The 18658-nt window shown below is 48.2% G+C and overlaps 2 protein-coding genes across 2 annotated transcripts in view; one reads left to right on the plus strand and one right to left on the minus strand.

The window, feature by feature from the left end:
• LOC140680256 (uncharacterized) overlaps nucleotides 1–18658 on the minus strand; it is a 1118524-nt gene that overhangs the window by 75846 nt on the left and 1024020 nt on the right. The window lies entirely within an intron of this gene.
• Nucleotides 52–7332, plus strand: LOC140681016 (uncharacterized; the record flags this gene model as incomplete). The annotated part of the gene is made up of 1 exon (XM_072920095.1): nucleotides 52–7332. A coding segment is annotated over one exon (1119 nt), but the record flags the coding sequence as incomplete, so codon positions are not given.

Below are 18658 nucleotides of genomic sequence, written 5' to 3' on the forward strand. Positions count from 1 at the left end.
CTGTGGGGACCAGGAAGCGTATAGGGACGTCTGGGGGTTTATTTGGCGTAACGGGGCGGAGACCCCCCAAGTCCGTGGGAACGGGGCTCCCCTGTCTTCTTCACCTTCCCGCGGCCGACGTGGCGCCGGGGGGTTCTGGTGCACTCCCGGCCCCGAGGGCGCTGCGGGGGCCCGGGGCCGTCAGCGGCTCCCCCCGGGCTCCCGCACGGCCCCGTGCGCCCCCGCTGGGCCCGCGCCGCTTTGCTCGCCTCCCGGACTACAACTCCCGACAGGCCGCGCGGCCCGCGCCGCTTTGCTCGCCTCCCGGACTACAACTCCCGACAGGCCGCGCGGCCCGCGCCGCTTTGCTCGCCTCCCGGACTACAACTCCCGACAGGCCGCGCGGCCCGCGCCGCTTTGCTCGCCTCCCGGACTACAACTCCCGACAGGCCGCACGGCCGGCGCCGCTTTGCTCGCCTCCCGGACTACAACTCCCGACAGGCCGCGCGGCCCGCGCCGCTTTGCTCGCCTCCCGGACTACAACTCCCGGCAGGCCGCGCGGCCCCGGGGGCGCTGCTGGGCCGGGACTGCGGTTCCCGTCGTGCCCCGCGGCCCCTGAGAGTCCCCTCAGAGCCGGGCCTGGCCCCGCGGCGCCGACCCGGCTGCTCCCCAAGCGTTTCCCCGAGCCGTAAGTCTGTAAGTGCCCCTCCGGGGCCCCGTAAGTACCCCCGGTGTCCCTCTCCTGACCCTCAAGTGCCCCTCAGGGTCCCTAAGTCCGCCCGGCCCCCGTCCCCTACTTGCCCCCAAAATGCCCCCTTTGTGTACCCTCGGACTCCCAAGTGCTTTCCAACTGCCTCCCCGACCCCTAAGTGCCCCTCCAGACCCTCTAATGATCCCGCAAGCACTCGCAACTGGATTCCAAGCGCCCTTCGAGTGTCTCCCAGGAACTGGCGTGATGACGACGATGTAGAGAAAGACCCTGACCCTATCGCAGTATCAGCAACAGTTCAGCCTTTAATTGAATTCGAATCAAAATTGCAATTGCCGATGCGGGGGACGGACAACCTCCCCCACTTTTTCGTGCCACTCCCGTGGTCCCTCTTGGAGCCAGGGAAATTGCAGGAAAAGCATTCCTGCATGATGTGCACATCAAAAATTTCATGGGAATTGGGAACAGAGTCTGTGTGGTGAGCTTCCCGGAGAGGTGGACATAAATCCTGTCAGATGAAGAAGAGGTTGAGAGGACTTTGGGGACCTCGAGTATACTCTTCTGTAGGCCCCCCCACCCCCACCCCAAAACCCCAGAGGCCCCTTCATCCCCTACAGACTCCCCAGTAGATCCCAAATACCCTTAGAATGCCCTCAAAATGCTCCACAGCTTCCCCCCCCCCCCCCCAGACACCCTATAAACCCTCAGGGACCCTCCCAAACCTCCCTCTAAAACCTCCTGAGGCTCTCTAAAATAACCCATAGATCTGCCCAAACTCCTGGCATTCCCCTGCACCCCCCAAAAGGGGCTACCCCAGGTGGCCACAACTAGTCATGGACTGCCTGAGCCACTTTTTCAGCTGATATGGATGTAGGTACAAATCTAACAGAAATATAAAATATAATATAGAAAGGGGCCTCCAGGAGAGCTGGGCAGGGTCTTTGTCTGGGGATGGGATGGAGGCTGAGGGTTTTCACCTGCCAGAGGGCAGGGTTAGATGGGATACTGGGAAGAAATTCCTCCCTGTGAGGGTGGTGAGACCCTGGCACAGGCTGTCCAGAGAAGCTGCAGCTGCTCCATCTCTGGAAGTGTCCAAGGCCAGGTTGGACAGGGCTTGGAGCAACCTGCGATAGTGGAAGATGCCCCTGCCATGGGCTGGATCGAGATGACCTTTGAAGTCCCTTCCAACCCAAACCAGCCTGGGACTCTAAAAGTGGGGGAGGTTTGGGGTGGGTGACCTTGCCTGACCCCAGGTGCTCCATCACTCCAGCTTCAGGAAAAGACAGCAAGAGAAAACCTGATGAAAATGCTCCTGGAGGAGATGGGGTGGGGGGATGTGAGTCCCTCAGGAGCTGCTCCGGGTCCCTTTCCATGGGCTGAGTCCCTCAGGTGGAAGCACTTGGGGCATGATTCCTACCCAACAGGCATCCCAATGGGGGAGAAGACAGGTTCAGCCTCTTGATCCAGCCTGTCCTGATCCCTCTGCAGAGCCTTTCTGCCCTCCAGCAGATCCACACTCCCACAGAAGTTGGTGTCACTTGTGAACTTAGTTTGACTTCCACTTGATCCCCTCATCAGTAAATATGTTAAACAGGACTGGACCCAGCACTGACTCCTGGGGTCACCCACACGTAATTTGGTGTTATGGATGGAGTGGGAGCTTCAGACAAGCCCTGTCTTTGGCTAAGATTTTTGTGTACAGCTTGAATTAGGTGGCCTGCACCTAAACCACTCTGGCTTACAAGAGTGGCAGATCAGGTCTATTATAAAATGAGTTATTGATTGAATAGACAGGAGATAATAGACATAAGGTCTTGAACAGAGTTACCTACTAAGCAGTATAAAAATAACTACTAGTAGATTACATAAAACAGTGCACAACATTAAGGTACCTATATCAAAGCTAGGAAAGAAATAGTATAGATTAGGAGTCAATGTAACTTACCACCAAACTGGCAAGAGTGTGCACAGAGTCCTTTCATTCAACCCTTGAGAGAGGAACCACAAAACCAGCATCCCGACTTTGGGGGAAATGCCCCACACATTTCCAGGGAATGTGCAGAAGACTTCTACTTTGTACAAGTTTGGTGTAGCTTTAATAGATTGTGAAGTGTGTGTCAGAAATTCCAGCTTCTCTTTCCACAATCTTGCTTCCACAGCAAGATGTTTATTGTCAGCTAGAGGTGTCACTTCCATGGCACCCAAATAACCACGAGACAAGCAGTCTTTAGTGATTTATTTCACCAGTTAGCAAGCTCTTGAGGCAGGGAACATGTCCTGCTACACTGGCCCTAGCTGGATTTAGTTCCATTCCCCTCCACTCTCTGGGCTTGAGCATCAGGCAGTTTTTCATCCAGCAAACAGTTCCCCTGTCCAGTCCATGTGCAGCCAGCTTCTCCAGTGCCAAAGGCTTTACTGATGTCTATAAATATACGTCCACCACCCTTCCCTCATCTGCTGACTGGGTCATTCTGTCACTGAAGGACCTGCCTTTCCCAAACATGCACTGTCTGGGCCTGATCCCCTGGTTGTCCTGCACATGCTGTAGGATAGCACTCAGGATGATCTGCTCCATGGCCTTCCCCAGTACAGGGGTCAGGCTGACACGGTACATGGAAAGACACTAAAACTCTAAAAGACAAAGTGAGTTATAAAGTAGGTATGTATTTTTTTTTTGGCCGGATGCGTGCGGGATACTTCCGCAAAGGCATGCACATCTCCGTGTTCTCAGCGTTCTTTTTCATCCTCTAAAATGTTACATATACATTAGATTTTGCAATACATTTATGCATATTCATTTCCTGGCTCCACCTTGTCCCACTTTGTATGCTAATTAACTCATCAGTCCCTTGCACCTGTGTACTTGTCTCTGGTGGTTGTCTTGGGGGATGAAGTAAGTAGTCGTCATCAAAGTTGACATTCTCACCCTGTCTTCTTGTGCATGCTTACTGATCCAGTTTGGGCTTCAGAGGAGCCTTGTTGTCCTGGTAGTCTTGTAACTTTGTTCTGTTTTGATGAACATCATCCTTCCCTTATCACACATCCTTGCTTTCTTTTGTGTTGCTCTTGCATGTACACTGTTGTCTTCCCTTTAGAGGTAGTTAGCACAGTAAAAAGCAGCAAATATGAAGCAATATATATAATCTAAATATCTATGTCTAATCAATATCCCTCTAATTCCTAACCCCATGTCTCAGACAGGTCTGAAGCTCCCTGAATCCTCCTTCCAGTCCTTCTCATAGAAGGATAGCACATTTGCTGATTTTGAGTCAACAGGAACTCTTTCAGTTTACCAGAGCTTACCAGTTTGGCTTTGGCCTTTCTAATTTTCTTGCTATATCACCTCCCAACATCCTTGTAATCCCCTAAGTTTTCTGCCTCTCCTTCCAGAGGTGACACATGTTTTTTTTTTTTTTTTTGCCCTGAGTTCCTGCCTAAGGGTTCGGGTTAGGGTTAGGCCTCTCTTTAATGAGGCCAGTCATTTTCCCACACTGGCTTGTCTTATGGCACATGGGCACAGCTCCTACAGCTTTAAAATTTCCTTTTTAAAGAATCTCCAGCTCTCCTGGATTCCTTTTCCCTTCAGGACTGACTCCCAAGGGACTCTGTCAATGGATCTCCTAGAAAGGACAAAATGTGCCCTCCAGCAATCCAAGGGGGCAGTTCTGTTGCCCCGTCCTTTCTATCCCCACAGTGGAAAACTGTCATTTTGTGGTTGCTTTGTCCAAGACACTCCCAAATACCACATCACACACCGCTGATGGAATAATAGAATCAGAGAATGGTATGGGTTGGAAAGGACCTTAAAGGGCCTCTACTTCCAACCCTCCTGCCATGGCCAGGGACAGATTCCAGTAGTGGAAGTTGCTGCAAGCCCTGCCCAAACTGGCCTTGGACACATCCAGCAACGGGGCAGCAACAGCTTCTCTGGGCAACGTGTGCCAGGAGCTCACTGCCCTCACAGGGAAGATTTTCTTCTAGAAGCTGATCTAAACCTGCTCTTTATCAGAGGAGAGCCATTCTCCCACGTCCTGTCACTCCAGGTCCAGCACCGAGACCCATGGCTGACACCAGTCCTGGGGCAGCTCCATGGAGATCCTCCACTGCTACAAGTGGTTGCCGTGGGCATGAGCTGAGGCCTGTAGCAGATCCTGCTGCCTTGGCAACCACTTGCTATCTCCTTCCGAGATAGCTCAGTTACCACAGCATTGTCAATGGACCTGCTCCTAAATTTTGCCTTGGCCCAGGAAAAAATTTGGACCAAGTCTTGGCCCAGCTGTGATCCTGGACTGCTGTGTGTTGGAGACTGAAATATTATTGTTTATGACTTAAACATCCTCATGAAGAACTTTTGCCTATTATAGTAAAACTGTTTTGCAAAAGCTGCAGAGAAGACCACCACACCCTGAATGGGGCCCTGACTGAGGGCCTGCACTGCTCGATGATAAAGATAAGAGAAAGTAACGACTCAAGGCTGAGGACATTCACAGCGCCCAAGCCTAACACCTTCTTAGTGGAGACCGAAGCCCTGGGGCTATCAGCTGCCAGACTCCAACAGACCCTCCCAACAAAGGGTGGTGGGAAGAGACCTTGGCTTACCCCAGATCCCGCCCCCCCCCAGGCTGCTCCATCACTCCAGCTTCAGGAAAAGACAGCAAGAGAAAACCTGATGAAAATGCTCCTGGAGGAGATGGGGTGGGGGGATGTGAGTCCCTCGGGAGCTGCTCCGGGTCCCTTTCCATGGGCCGAGTCCCTCAGGTGGAGGCATTTCGGACACAGAGGCAACACCTACCTCACTGTATTCTTCTCCAGTGCTGCAGGGGAGTCTCTGCTCTGCGGCACCTCCTTACCTGGGGTGCTGCTCAAGGAGGAAGGACAACAGCAGTGAAAGGGACTTTTTTGCACCAAAATAAAATTAAACTGTGAATGTTATTTTTCTCAAGGATTTTAAGATTTGTAAATCCCATGTTCTGAAATGATCTGAGGTGTAGCAGGCAAGACCTAGAGAGTTTAGAGATAAAAGCAGCATTTTTATATGTTTTTTATGAAAAATAAAATATTTTTCACTCAGACATGGCAGGTTCTACCTGCTGCTGCAGGGTTTGGGTAGGGAATTTTGGGACATCCAGCAGATCCCGACACCTCATTTTTCCTGAAGTGAGGATTCTGAAATGGCAAAGGAAAAGGATCAGGACAGTTTAGAAGCTGAGGAAAACTACCCGAAATGTGGTTGCTGAGGCTCTTGCCTGTGTTTTGGACAGTGAAAGAATAGTTGGGGTTGGAAGGGCCTCTGGAGATCAACCAAGAAAATGTCCTGGTCTGGTGCAATCTCCTCACCTCAGAATGTTTGGGGTTTGGGAGGTTGTTGTAAGTTGACTGAATATTAACACTTAGTGTAACCACTGAAGATATAGACAAGCCTCTGAGAACACAGGGCGTTAAAAGCAGAGAACTCCCAGGGGAACGCTCTCCCCACAGGCTGGGTAGGGGAGGGGAAGTCATGCAGCCCAGGCTGAGGTAGGCCAGGGGCCCCAGACAGAGAAGGGGGGTGAAAGGAATAAAACCGGGCCAGCCCCTGCAAAACAGATGGGTGGAGAAACACTGAGATGTCCTGGGCAGCCCCCGCAGGGAGAGAAAAAAAGAGAGAAAGCCTCTATCACCTTAAAATTTAGTATCATGTGCCGGCAGTACACTGGCAGAGGAAAAAGAGGAGGTGGAGGAGGGGGGCAAGGTGCCCAGTGGTGGGAGTCCTGGGCAGCCTGCTGTAAGATTTCAGCCATCCTGGGGGGCAGCAGAGCCCGAGACTTTAACCCTTTCTTAGACAAAGGAGACTTTATGAAACAGAATCCTCCTTTATCTGAAGGAGGAAGAGAGACAGCCTAGAGTCTAAGATGTCAGAAAAAGATGAGAAAAAAATCTTAAGTGAAAAGAGATGATAAAGTAGCCTTCAGCTGAACTCTTTCTTGTACAGCCATAGACTAAACCAATTTTCCTGTAACACGAAGTTTACATTTAGAGAGATTCAATAGTTTAAGCCAAGAGAGTGACCTGCTGCAGTAATTGCCAGTGCAAGAGTGAGAGTGACCTGCTGAAGTAACACCATATGCAAGACTGAAGTAAACAGAGAAAGATGAAGAAAATGTAGTAGTGCCCCCGGTCTTCAGGGAAGAAGATCTCTGTTCTCAAAACCCTTGGCCCCAGGGGAGCAGAAAATAGGGAGGACTGTTGTGCTAAAATAAGAAAATGTTGGTTTTTAGTACTTAGCAAAGCATCCTTTAAAAGGATCCTGTAAACAGTGTTATTCCATAAACAGTAGTGAGAGCACTGTACATAGAAAGAAGATGTCACAATAGCAATCTTTTTTGGGCGGTGCCATGTGTGACATAGAAACATAAAAGGCTTCAATTGTATTTCCTGTAGAAAACTATAGTACAAGAGAGACTCCTCTCTCCCTTAATGAACTGAGAATTATCTGAAGTAGTAGTAAATTAATTGAGAATCCAAAGTTTTGTTTCACTGTACTTTAGTAGAAATTAGGTGGGAGGAGGAGGAATGTTTTAGAAAGTTTTCATTCTGAATTTTGTGTGTTCCCTTTTGTTACGGTATAAGTTAATAAAGCTTTTTTCTTTATTTCTAAACTTAAACCAGCTCTACTCTATTTCTAGTCACATCTCACAACAGCCATTTAAGAAAAATGTATTTTCATAGGTGCACTAACACTCCGCCAGCATCAACCCATGACAGAGGTGAAACCCAATGTGTGTCCCTGATGGAGTTTTCTCCAGGTTTGAGTTGGAAGGAAACAGAACTGTAAGTGTTGCATTGCTCTCAGCTGGTTTTTGTGTCTCTAAGCCCTGCGGAATGTGGCAGGACAGGTGAGGTTCCTCCCTGCCCATCTCTCCCACCTTCTGAGTCCTTCTGAAGAGCTGCCAAGGGAGCCCAGACCCACTTCACTCCCCTCATCCATCCAAGAACTGTGCCGTCATGGAAGGCAATTAGATCAGTTCTGTGGTGTAATTTTATGGAGTCCAGTGGGGAACCTTCTTCCTGCCTTCCTCCTGGTCTATCTCATGCGCCTCTTCCTGCTTTATTCTCTGTTGCTCTGTCCTACTCCCTGTGCTGTGAGTGTCAGGAGGGGGTGGGAAGGAAGATGGCAGGAAACAAAGTCCACTCACCCCAATGTTCATGTGCCAACCGAGAGCTTTTATTTCCCATGCCCTTGCTTAAAGCCAGGGACCGCAGAAAACAGGAAAGCTGGACAGGACAGAAGGCACATCCAACCAATATGATTAATGCAACGTTCTCAGTTTAATAGAGAGAAGATGGCAGTTTATATACACTTCTATATAGTTTGCAGTTTACAAAGGCACTCTGATTGGCAAGCTAACATTGTTTACCTTTGCCTTAAGGTGGTCAGGCTTTTCACACTGTAGCTCTATTCTAATTCACACTCAGATAGGTCATTACTTTGTAGTTACCTTAACATAATTTCTAACTGCGCCACAACTATTTCTTACTGCGTCAAAGGCTTCTAGGCCCCATCAAGGCCGCTTATCAGGGGCCTAGTCTGAGCGGGTAGCTCAATTCTCACTCCAGACATAAATCATGCCCTATCTCTCTCAGAAATTCTGTAACACTTGCTTATATAGGGCATTTGAGAATCTCGGTCTGGATACTTTCATATGTCAGAACTCTACACCCTTCAGGTGCTGGCCAGGGAAATGCCTGCAGCCTCGGGAGAGATGTGACTGGGTGAGGCCCCTGTCAGTCGAACCAGGGGCTGGTTGGTTTGCCTATCACAAACCCGCTAATATACGGTAACGCTGTGCCGTCATTCATCCCTGTGCCATCTCTCCTCTCTGTATCCCTCTGTCCTGGTCCCTGTGCTGTCACTCCTCCCTGTAACTGGCAGAATTTTCTTTCCCCCAGTTGTCCATATGCCATCATCACTTGTGAGTTGCTCCTGCTTTCACAGAATCACAAAATCAGTTTGGTTGGAAGGGACCAGTGGGTCAACTGGTCCAGCCTTCCTGCTCAGGCAGGATCATCTTGTGGTACATAGCACACGATTGTGTCCAGACCTACAGTCCCCTGTAGATCCAGATGAGGTTCAGTGTACAAAAAGCATGTGGTGGAAGTTCCTACTGAGGAGCCATCACCATATCCAAACTAATTGGCAGTGATGTCATGGAAAGGAGAACAAAGACTGGATTAATATGGTTACCAGACTCTGGCAAGATGAAGAAAGTGTCTTTTTCACTCTATGGGCCTGCATCTTATCTGTGGAAAAGACCTCCAGTAACTGAAAGAAGTGCTCCATGCCCCCCTAGCACAGACCAAAGTGCCCCCTGCTCAAGAGAGAGGGGCACACCACAAGGCAACCTGTGGTTTCACCTGCCTGACCATGGTGAAGACATAAAGAAATGGGATGGAAAACCCACCTCTGCCTTGGCAGCACAGGTATATGAGTTGAAAGGAAAAATGAATCACCACAGAAAACTCTTCAAGGAAAAATGCCACTCAGTTTCCACTGGGAAAGTCCTCAGGCAGAATTGAAGGGCTGATGTTGCTACTGACCCTCTGGAAGGGACCTCCAGCTCATATTTATACAAGAAGTGAGCAACGAGTACCGTGATCAGAGTTAGAGGGGCCCTGGCTCCAGTCAGGTGTGGGAAAAGGACAGTGGGATCTGTTGGACTGTATGGATCCATGGCCTGGCACAGCAGAGCCACAGGAGCACAAGGCTTTAGTTGACATGGGTGGACAATGTACCCTGATGCCATCATGCAGGGGCAGAATCCATCTCTGTTTCTGGGATGACAGGGGGATCCCAACAGGGACTATACTGGAGGCTGAAGTGCTCCTGACTGGGCATGAGTGGCAGAAAAATGCCGTCGTTGCTGGCCTAGAGGCTCTGTGTATCCTTGGCATAGATCACCTCAGGAGAGGTATTTCAAAGACCCGAAAAGACACCGCTGGGGTTTGGGAGAGCTGCTGTGGACAAAGAAGAAATGCAGACAGCTGAATCCCCTGCTTGGTCTTTCAGAGGACCCTTCTGCTGTGGGACTGCTGAGGGAAGAAGAACAGCAGGTACTGATGGCCAGCACAACAGTGTCCCATTGACAACATGGCACCAAATGGAACTTTAGGATGCTGTCCATGAACTGATCCATGAACTGGAGAGCTGAGTGTGCTCAGCAAAACTCGATCACCCGTCAATAGCCCCATTGGCCCCTGCCTGAGTCCCATGGAGAGTGGACACTGACAGTGGACTGTCATGGCCTGAATGAAGTCCCACCATCACTGAGTGCTGCCATGCTGGACGTGTTGGAACTTCAGTATGAGCTGGAGTCCAAGGCAGCAAAGTGGTGCTGCCAATAGACATTGCCCATGCATTCTTCTCCGTTCCTCTGTCAGCAGATTCCCAGAACTGGCGTCTCTCTTTGGGCCCTCAGCCCTGAAGCTGTCCCAAACAGTGCCTTGGCCTCCCTGTGGCCCCCTGCCCACACAGGTTGGCTTGGTGACCATCTTGCTCTGTGCCACCAGATGCTCCAGAGGGGCCCTCTGGGTCCCTGCTGAGGGGGGAGCAGGAGCTGATGATGGAGCTCTGTGCTCAGTCACATGGCGGGGATGTCCCACTTACAGGGGAGTCTCAGTCTTATGGGGAGGGGGTTTTCCAGTCCAACGATGGGTGCCCCGGTCTCATGGGAGGAGGGGTGTATATCCCAATCCCATGGGGAAAGTCTCAGTTCCAGGATGGTAAATCAGTTACATGTGAGTGTGTCTCGAGGCCATTAACTGGGGGGTGGGGGGGAGGGGGGAGTGGGCAGATCTCAATCTCATACATAGGGGTCAAAATCCCTGGGTGGGGACTCATTCCATGAAGGGTTATAATGTCCTCTGTCCCACTGGCAGGTTCCCAGAAATTAAGTAGAGGAAGGATGCTCTTGCCCTGTCCTGTTTGCCACAGTGTTGGGGTCCCCCCTGTATTCCAGGTCTTTCCCCTCTCTATTTGTTGTCTCCCAGAGGAACACAATGCCACTAGAGTGATGTCCCAGCTGGCCAGGAAGAGTCCAGGGACCTCCTGCCACAGGGCACAGACACAGGGGTATGGGCGATAGGGTGGGAACATGGGAGACACATGGGGAAGACTGGGGACACACGGGAGACATGAGGACATTGTGGGATATGTGGGGGGACAGGGGGGACGTGAGGGACACATGAGGGACCCTGGAGACATGTGTGTACGTGAGGGGGGCAGATGGGGACACAGCATGGCAGTGAGGGTACTGTGTCCATGGGGAAGGGCAGTGTTAGAAATGATGCAACTCCTAAAATTTTTAAATAACTTTAGTCAGGGGTCTTTGCCCAGGGGGAAGGGAACAGAAGTTTCTTTTCAAGAGACTCTGTTCCCCGGGCAAGGCCTGATGAGCTTGACATCTCAATGGACTGGGACTTGCCAGAGGATGCTCAAGAAAGGAGTGACCTTCTGCATCTAAACATCCTTAATGGTGTGTCAGAGACATTTGATCTGAGAAAAGATCAATAAGAGAATGAAGAATGACGACCTAATGAGCGCTGAAGGCAAAGGGATCAATAACCAATCGGAAACCAGATACAAAGAACTGTGTGACTTGTGGCAAATGAACGTTGAACCAGTGAATTTTTCTGGGTTTTGACTGTGTAAGTATGTGAAAAATCTAGTAAAGAACCATGTGTGATGGAATAGTTTTCTCTGCACAACACAGGCAATGTGGGGATGAAATTATCTCTGTTGCACATTCTGGCCAGAGCAACATCCTGGCCAGAATAAAGTAATGCCTTAATTCTCTTAAACTAGAAATGTTGTTGGACAGTTTTTTGTTTTTCCTGCAGTTTTGGTCACAGCAGGAGAGTGCCTTCATGTCCTTCCATATCCCCTGTCATGGTTTGACACTGGCACATTGCCAGCCTCCCCATGAAAATACAACCCCCAAATGATTTGCTGTGAGATACGATCAGGAACAGAGCAGAGCAGGCCCAAGCTTAATAACAAAGGAGAAACTTTATTAAACTACTACTACTATAAAAGGAAAAAGAAAGGAAAAAAGTAAATCCAAAAAAAAATTAAAACCTTCCAAAAACATTCCTCCTCCGTCCCCCAGTTCCAACAAACCACAGTGAGACACAACTTGGACCTCCAGTCAGGTTCCCACCCTTCCGATAATCAATACTCAGTCCATCGAGGGACAGAGGAGTCTCTCCTGTGCCACAGACCCCCCAAGAAACGCAACTGCTACTTCTTGTGTTTCCATGTCACACATGGCACCGCCCAGTGAAAAAAATTGCCACCGGTAACAACTCCTTTCCATGCACAGCACCCTCACCACTGTACATGGATGGACAGACTGCTCATAGGGTAGGGTTTTCTTTTCAAGGATGCTTTGCCAAGGACCAAAGAAAAACAACAGTTCAGTTTCTCATTTTTGGGACCACAGTCCCCCCCATTTTCTTCCTCCCCTGGGGCCGAGGGTCTCAAGAACAGAGATCATCTTTCTGAAGACAGAGGACATCACCACACCCTCCTCAGCTCTTCTCTGTTCACTCCACTCCGGTGTTGGTAGTCACTGAAACAGGTCTCTTGGCTCACCAGACATCCCCCTAAAATACAATCTCTCTTGGAGAAGAGAATTGGTTCAGTCTATGGTTAACAAGAAAAAGTCCAGCCAAAAGCCACTCCATCATCTCCTCCCACCTAGAATTTCACCTAACATCTTGGATCCCAGACTGTCTCTCCTCTTCTCTTTCAAATCAAGGAGGAGTAATATTTCACAAAGCTTCATTTCTCGAGGAAGGGTTAAAAGTCTCAGATTCCCCGGACACCTCTGCCCGGATCTCCGGCTCCCATGGCTGGGCACCTTCTTTCGCCCCCCAGCTCTTCTCCTTCCCCGCGGTGTACTGCTGACTGACACCGTCGCTGTCTCTTTCTCTCTCTCTCCAGAGAGACTCTGGGGGGGAACACAGACATCCCAGATTTTCCTCCACCCTTCCATCTGAAGGGGGCCCGCCTGTTTCCAGTCCCTCCACCCTTCGGCCTTACCTCAGTCAGGCCACAGGACTTCCCCTGTCCCGCCCTGCCACCTGGCTGGGCAGGGGAGAGTCTGCACTGCACTCTGGCTGGAACCAAAATAGCAAGGTTTTGCTGGCCTTCACCTCTACCTGGCAGATAATCATCTGCAGCACCATTAGACAAGGTGTTTCCTTTCACAAGAATAGATACTGTCATTCACATTGAAGAACTTGGTTGCAGCATTTGGAGCTGAGTTCCAGTTTTGAATACATCTAGGGCTCTATACATTGCTCTCACACCAAACAGACTAGGGCAGAAAAGTCTTGCTGGCATTTTCCTCTCCAGTTTATAATCTATGGCTAGCTGCTTTCCTTCCCATGTAAAAGCACTGTCATTCTAGTTCAGGAGTCAAACACATAATTTCCTAAATCACCAATACCGAGTATGTCCAAGGATTGCTCCCAAACAAAGGCTCCAGGACAGAAAGGTTTTGCTGGCATGTCTCTCTACTAGGCAGATGATCATCTGTAGCACCAGCATTAGGACTGGGAGTTTCACCTTTCTAGGAAAGGTACTGTCATTCACTTTGAGGGCCCAGTGTTCTGACATTTGGATTCAAGCTCCAATATTGAATGTCTAAGGATTGCTCCCACACAAATAATGTGAGAACAGAAAGCTGTTGTTGTCTTTTATCTTCACTTTGCAGTCATGTGAACACCACCAGCAGGATTATGTATTTGCCTTCCCAAGTAAAGGTACCGTCATTCATGTTCAGGAGCACAGTTGCAGCATTTGGAGCCACACTCCAATATTGAATACTTCCAGTGATTACCTAACACAAAATGATCCAGGGCAGAAATGCCTCTGTGGCCTTTACCTCCCCAGGGAAGCATATCTTCACGAGAAACAGTGGGTTATATCCCATCCTTCCCATGGAAAATCACTTTATTCCTCTTCAGGCGTTCACCATCTTACTTTGGATACACCTTTCCAGTATTAAATATATCCAAGGATTGCTCCCACACAATATGTGTCAGGTCAGAAAATAGTTGCTGGATTCTATCTGCCATGGGCAGCATGTAATCTGCACTTTGAACCCTAGGTCTAAGTATTTTCCTTCCCCTGTAAAAGTGTTTCAATCATCTTTAAAGAGCTCGTCCACTGAAATTTGGATACCACCTTCAGTACTGAAAACATCCAAGGATTGCTCCCACACAAAATGTGGACAGACAGATCTTGCTGGTCTTTACCTCCAATGGACAGAGTTTGTGAAATAAAATGAGAGTGCTTTACCATGGGAAGGAAAGCATGTAGGCCCAGTGGTTTAGGTGCAGATTACAGGCTGCCCTAGGCGGGTAGAGATCAGTGAAAGCTTTCTGATCTGGCAGCTTTTGTATGAGAGTTATCTTTGGGCATATATAATATTGGAGGTGGTATCCACAGTTGAATAATGGGCTTCTGGATGAGAGTGAGAGGTTTTTTCCGTAGGAAGGAAAGCGTGTAGCCCCAGTGTTTGTGGTGTTGATGAGAGGCTGCACAGGGGAGCCAGGGAACGCCAGCCAAGACCTCTCTATCGTGGCACCTTTTCGGTAGGAGCAGTCCTTGGACATAATACTGGTAGTGTTACCTGATTTGGGTAATGGGTAAAATCCCTGGTCATATTCAATTAATTGCACTTAACAACTGAAAAGCATGTGTGATGTAGAATGCATGTACTAAGTTACCATAGTTGTTAGCTTAAATAAAAGAAGCAACTCTACCCTGTGGGTTGAACTTGTTAATGTGTGAACCAAATTTGCTTCCTGCTGGCAGTGATTGCTCCTGCAACAAGGATAAACTGTCCTTCGATGGTTAAGCTGATCCTCAGTGAGGGTATGCTGGAATTGTTACTGATATCATTCCTGGATAGAAAAAACAGTATGAGTCTCAGCAGCATTAGCCTGGACAGGTTACCCCTTCGTGGCTCAAGTTGTTTAATCACTTAGAATAATGAAAAAATTCCTTTTTCCCACTCAGTATGTCTCTGTTCCATCTCTTTAAATGTAGTTGAGTTGAATAGTGAATATTTCTTTGGTCTTTCATGGTGTTAGGCCTTGGCATTCTTCAGGAGGAATCTCAACTTCTACTTTATGAAGTGCTTGCCCACTGCTGCTGCTGCTGCTTTCCATGTTTTCAGGGGAGTCTCCTGCAATTTGAGTTGTCCTCCATGGGTAGGGTGCTCTAATTTGAGCTATCAGTTCTGCAAAATTTAGTACAGCAGTCATTGTAGATGTGGTACTGGCATTCAACTGCCTGTAATAAACCGTAAGCCACAACTGTCTGTTCTTTCATGAGCCAGACCCTAAGACTGGCTCAGTTGGTCAGAACATAGTGCTCATAACACCACAGTTGTTGGTTCAATCTGTGTATGGTCCATTCACTTAACAGTTGGAGTTGATGATCTTTGTGGGTCCCTTTCAACTCAGAATATTCTGTGATCTGTGACATAATGGCAATGCCAACAGCAAACATTGTCCTATACTGGCAAGTTTGATGAGACTGAAGTGTGTTAAAATGATCACTGGCCACTATCTCAGACAGGAGAGATAGGAGTGTGACTGAGTTCCTTTCTTTTCTTAATCTGTCACCACCCCATCAATGCCCAAGCACACAGGTGCTTATATTGTGGCTGTTAGGTTTGCAGTATTGGGTACTTGTGGGTCTCAGATTCAGTCAAAGAGAGAAATGGAGAGTTTCTAGCCAAGCAGAAGCCTGGGAAAGAGTTGGAAAAGAATGTAAATAATTTTTTATCTCTCTTGTTATTCACATTGTTTATAGTTAAGTTCTATCACTGTGTGTCAAGCACTTTGCACCAATGGTGTGGATTTTTTTAATTTCAGGACCAATAAAATTGGTCCTCACGAAGCTCTGTATAAAAGAGCAGTGTATTTTGAATAAATCGGAGTTTTACTCTCAGCAGCCTTCTGAGTCAGTCTTCTCATTCCCGTCCTGCCTCAACAGTGACAGGTACTTCAACTGTTAGTGGGGCCAAATTGGCCAGAATTTCAGAAATTCCACTTCTCCCTACAGCAAAAATCCAGCATGGGTGTGGGAGATGGCCTTGGGGAAGACAGGGCTAGGATGCCATGGGAAAACACCATCATTTAACATAGAGACTGGTGCAACTTGCCATGATACCTTGCTTTTTCAGGCACATGTATAGTTGTCAGTCACCAGGTGTTCACTCCCCGGTTCTAGAAAATACTGTATCTCCTGTTCCCCCATTAGTCCTCCCTGGAAAACCACTCCCTCCTTCCTTCCCTATGGGTACAGGTCAAGTCACCCCACTCCAACTCCTCTCCTGACTCCTCTCTCCATTGAATGATTTGTATCCTGACCCTTTCCACCTCCCCTCAGTGATATACCCTAACCCCTCCCCTGGTCCTGGCTCTTTGCCAGATTCCCTTCAGCAGAAGTTGTGTTCCTGATTCTACCCTGCCTCCTTGGATTCTGCCCACTCCTGCCCTACCTGGACCCTCGGATTTCTCCCTAATAAACCCTGCTGGATTGTACCAAGAGCCCTCTCATTCTGGTGAGGCTTTTATTACACCATCTAGACTTGGGAGTCTGGTGGGCTGCGGGAGTTGCCAACACAGGCCGAAGCGGAGATGCCCTCGGTGCCGCGGGCACCCTGGGGAAGCTGTCCAAGGCCATCCGCACTTGGGGACACACTAGCAGTCCTTGGATCACTGGGTGCAGGTGCCACATGGAGTCAGCACAGTCTCTGGACTCCTTTTAGAGTTTGGGCTAATGTTCAAGCATTGACTCATTGCCATCAGGCAGACAACATATTTGATGGTGCAGAACATCAAAACCCTAAATATTGTTGTCTTGGTTTGGAAAGACAGGTGTCTGCTAAGGAAGGCAGAAGCCTCTCTTGAAATGGAAAAAAAGAGACTTGTAGACCCCCTTCCTCCGAATTGTTATAAATTTGAAAGTAAGGGGCATTCTTAGGCAAAAATATGGGAGCAGGAATAACAGTTCTCTATTAAGAAAATAAAAAAAGAAACAATGCAGTAAACTAAAACAGCACTGACAGAGTCAGAATAAAACATGACACCCTGTTAATCAGGGTGTTGACAGCAGTCCAATGGGAATTATGGCTGCAGTCTTCATGGAGTGTCAGGTGTGGTTTTGTTGGAGCAATGATCCTGTAGAAATGGTTCTTCCTCTGAAGATGCAGTGGAAGAGGCAGCTATTCCTCTGGGAAATCCAGTGCAGAAAAAGCTGTGCTGGTGTTCCATAAACTCTAGATTACATCCAGGTAGAAATGCTTGGCTCCTCCCTCTGGGCAGAGCATCTTACAATGGGATGCTGCAACTTTATCAGTCATGCAGTGACATTCAATAGCCCATTATCAGCTGATGTCTCCCCAGCAGAGAGGATTGGTTTGTGGAGGAGATAAAGAAAAATGGCCTAATTAAAAGAAGATAACTGCCACACCTCTAACACATGACAATTGACTACCTCTTGCCTTGCAATCTAGGACAATTGTCATTGTGATCCTCGATTGCAGAGCAAGTTGCCAATATCCACTTCTCATCCAGGACCCATAAAATAATCTTAGCACCTTGGCAGATAACATTTGCACCATTTACTAAAGTGATTTTAACTCTTGGCATCTGGGTCATTCATCCAGCTTCTTGGCATCCTGCTTTGTTAGTGCTGAATGCTGTTCTCCTGTATCTATTAGAAATGTAATTAATCATTGACAAGAATCAGCGTGAATCTGGATGTATGAGTCAGTACGAATGTATTCATAGGTTCCACTTGTTACATTTCAGTCTCACTTGGCTTGTGCCTGGAATGCTTTGCAAATCAGCCACCTGAATGGACTCTGCACAATACAGGGTGAATTGGTAGCTTGTTTAAGCATCACCTTTGCCTTTCTTTCAGTTTTCATCTTTTCTCCTTTTCTTCCTGGAACTGTTTATGCAACTGTTCAATTCTCAGCCAACAGGGATAAATCAGGTTTCCTCTCTCAGGTCTTGTTTCTCTCTTCTATACTTTCCCCTATTCAAATTCTCAAATAATTGTTTTTCCTTACACTCTGCTGCAGCAAGTAGGGTCCTAAGATGATCTTTCTTAGTCATAAGTTTATCCTCTTGAATTCTCAGTTTTTCTCCTGTCCCCATCTCAGAGGCCAGTAGTGACTTTGATACCTCATTTTCTGTGTAAGTCTTATTTTTGGTAAGCTTCCTTAAATGTTTGCAGCCGCCAGCCCCCAACTCACTGAGGCTATTAAATGTTGTTTCTAAGACTCCACTTAACAACATTAGCCTGTGGGGCCATAGTAATTATAGGTCTCTCAGGAGTTCCAACTCCTACATCAACATCTTTATCCTTCTTGTGACGAGTGCAACTTTCCTTTTCCCCACTACATTCCAGGCACTACATTCTCCAGAATAGCAGTGGATAATTTATCACTTCCCGAGAAATTCCTTCCTGCAAGCCTTTTGCTCACACTGCATTCCATCATGAACTGGGACCCTACTGCTCCCTTTTGGGCAGTCCACTTCCTTGCTGCGATTCCAATTTCCTGATTGTTCTGTTTACTTATTGTTCAGTGAAACCCATCCTTCTGCCATAGCTAATTAGCCCTGAAGATCCCTATCCCCATGTTAAGGCTCTTTTCCCTTGTCTTCCTCTCTGTGGTGTAAACACTTGCGTCAAGTGATCCTGAAATTCTGCCACAGTGTTTTGTCCAGCAAAACTCCAACCATGGGAGCCACATACTTGGATAACCAGTGAGGTAGGTGAGGGCTGTCCTGGAACATCTGTCATTCATCAGTTGTAAAAACGCTGCCTTTGGTACACTCTGTCCATGATCTATGGTTGGGATCTCAATCCTAAGCAAATCACTCCTCTCTAATGGATCCAAC

This window comes from Taeniopygia guttata, chromosome 30 (assembly GCF_048771995.1).
Source record: "Taeniopygia guttata chromosome 30, bTaeGut7.mat, whole genome shotgun sequence".
Classification (NCBI taxonomy): domain Eukaryota; kingdom Metazoa; phylum Chordata; class Aves; order Passeriformes; family Estrildidae; genus Taeniopygia; species Taeniopygia guttata.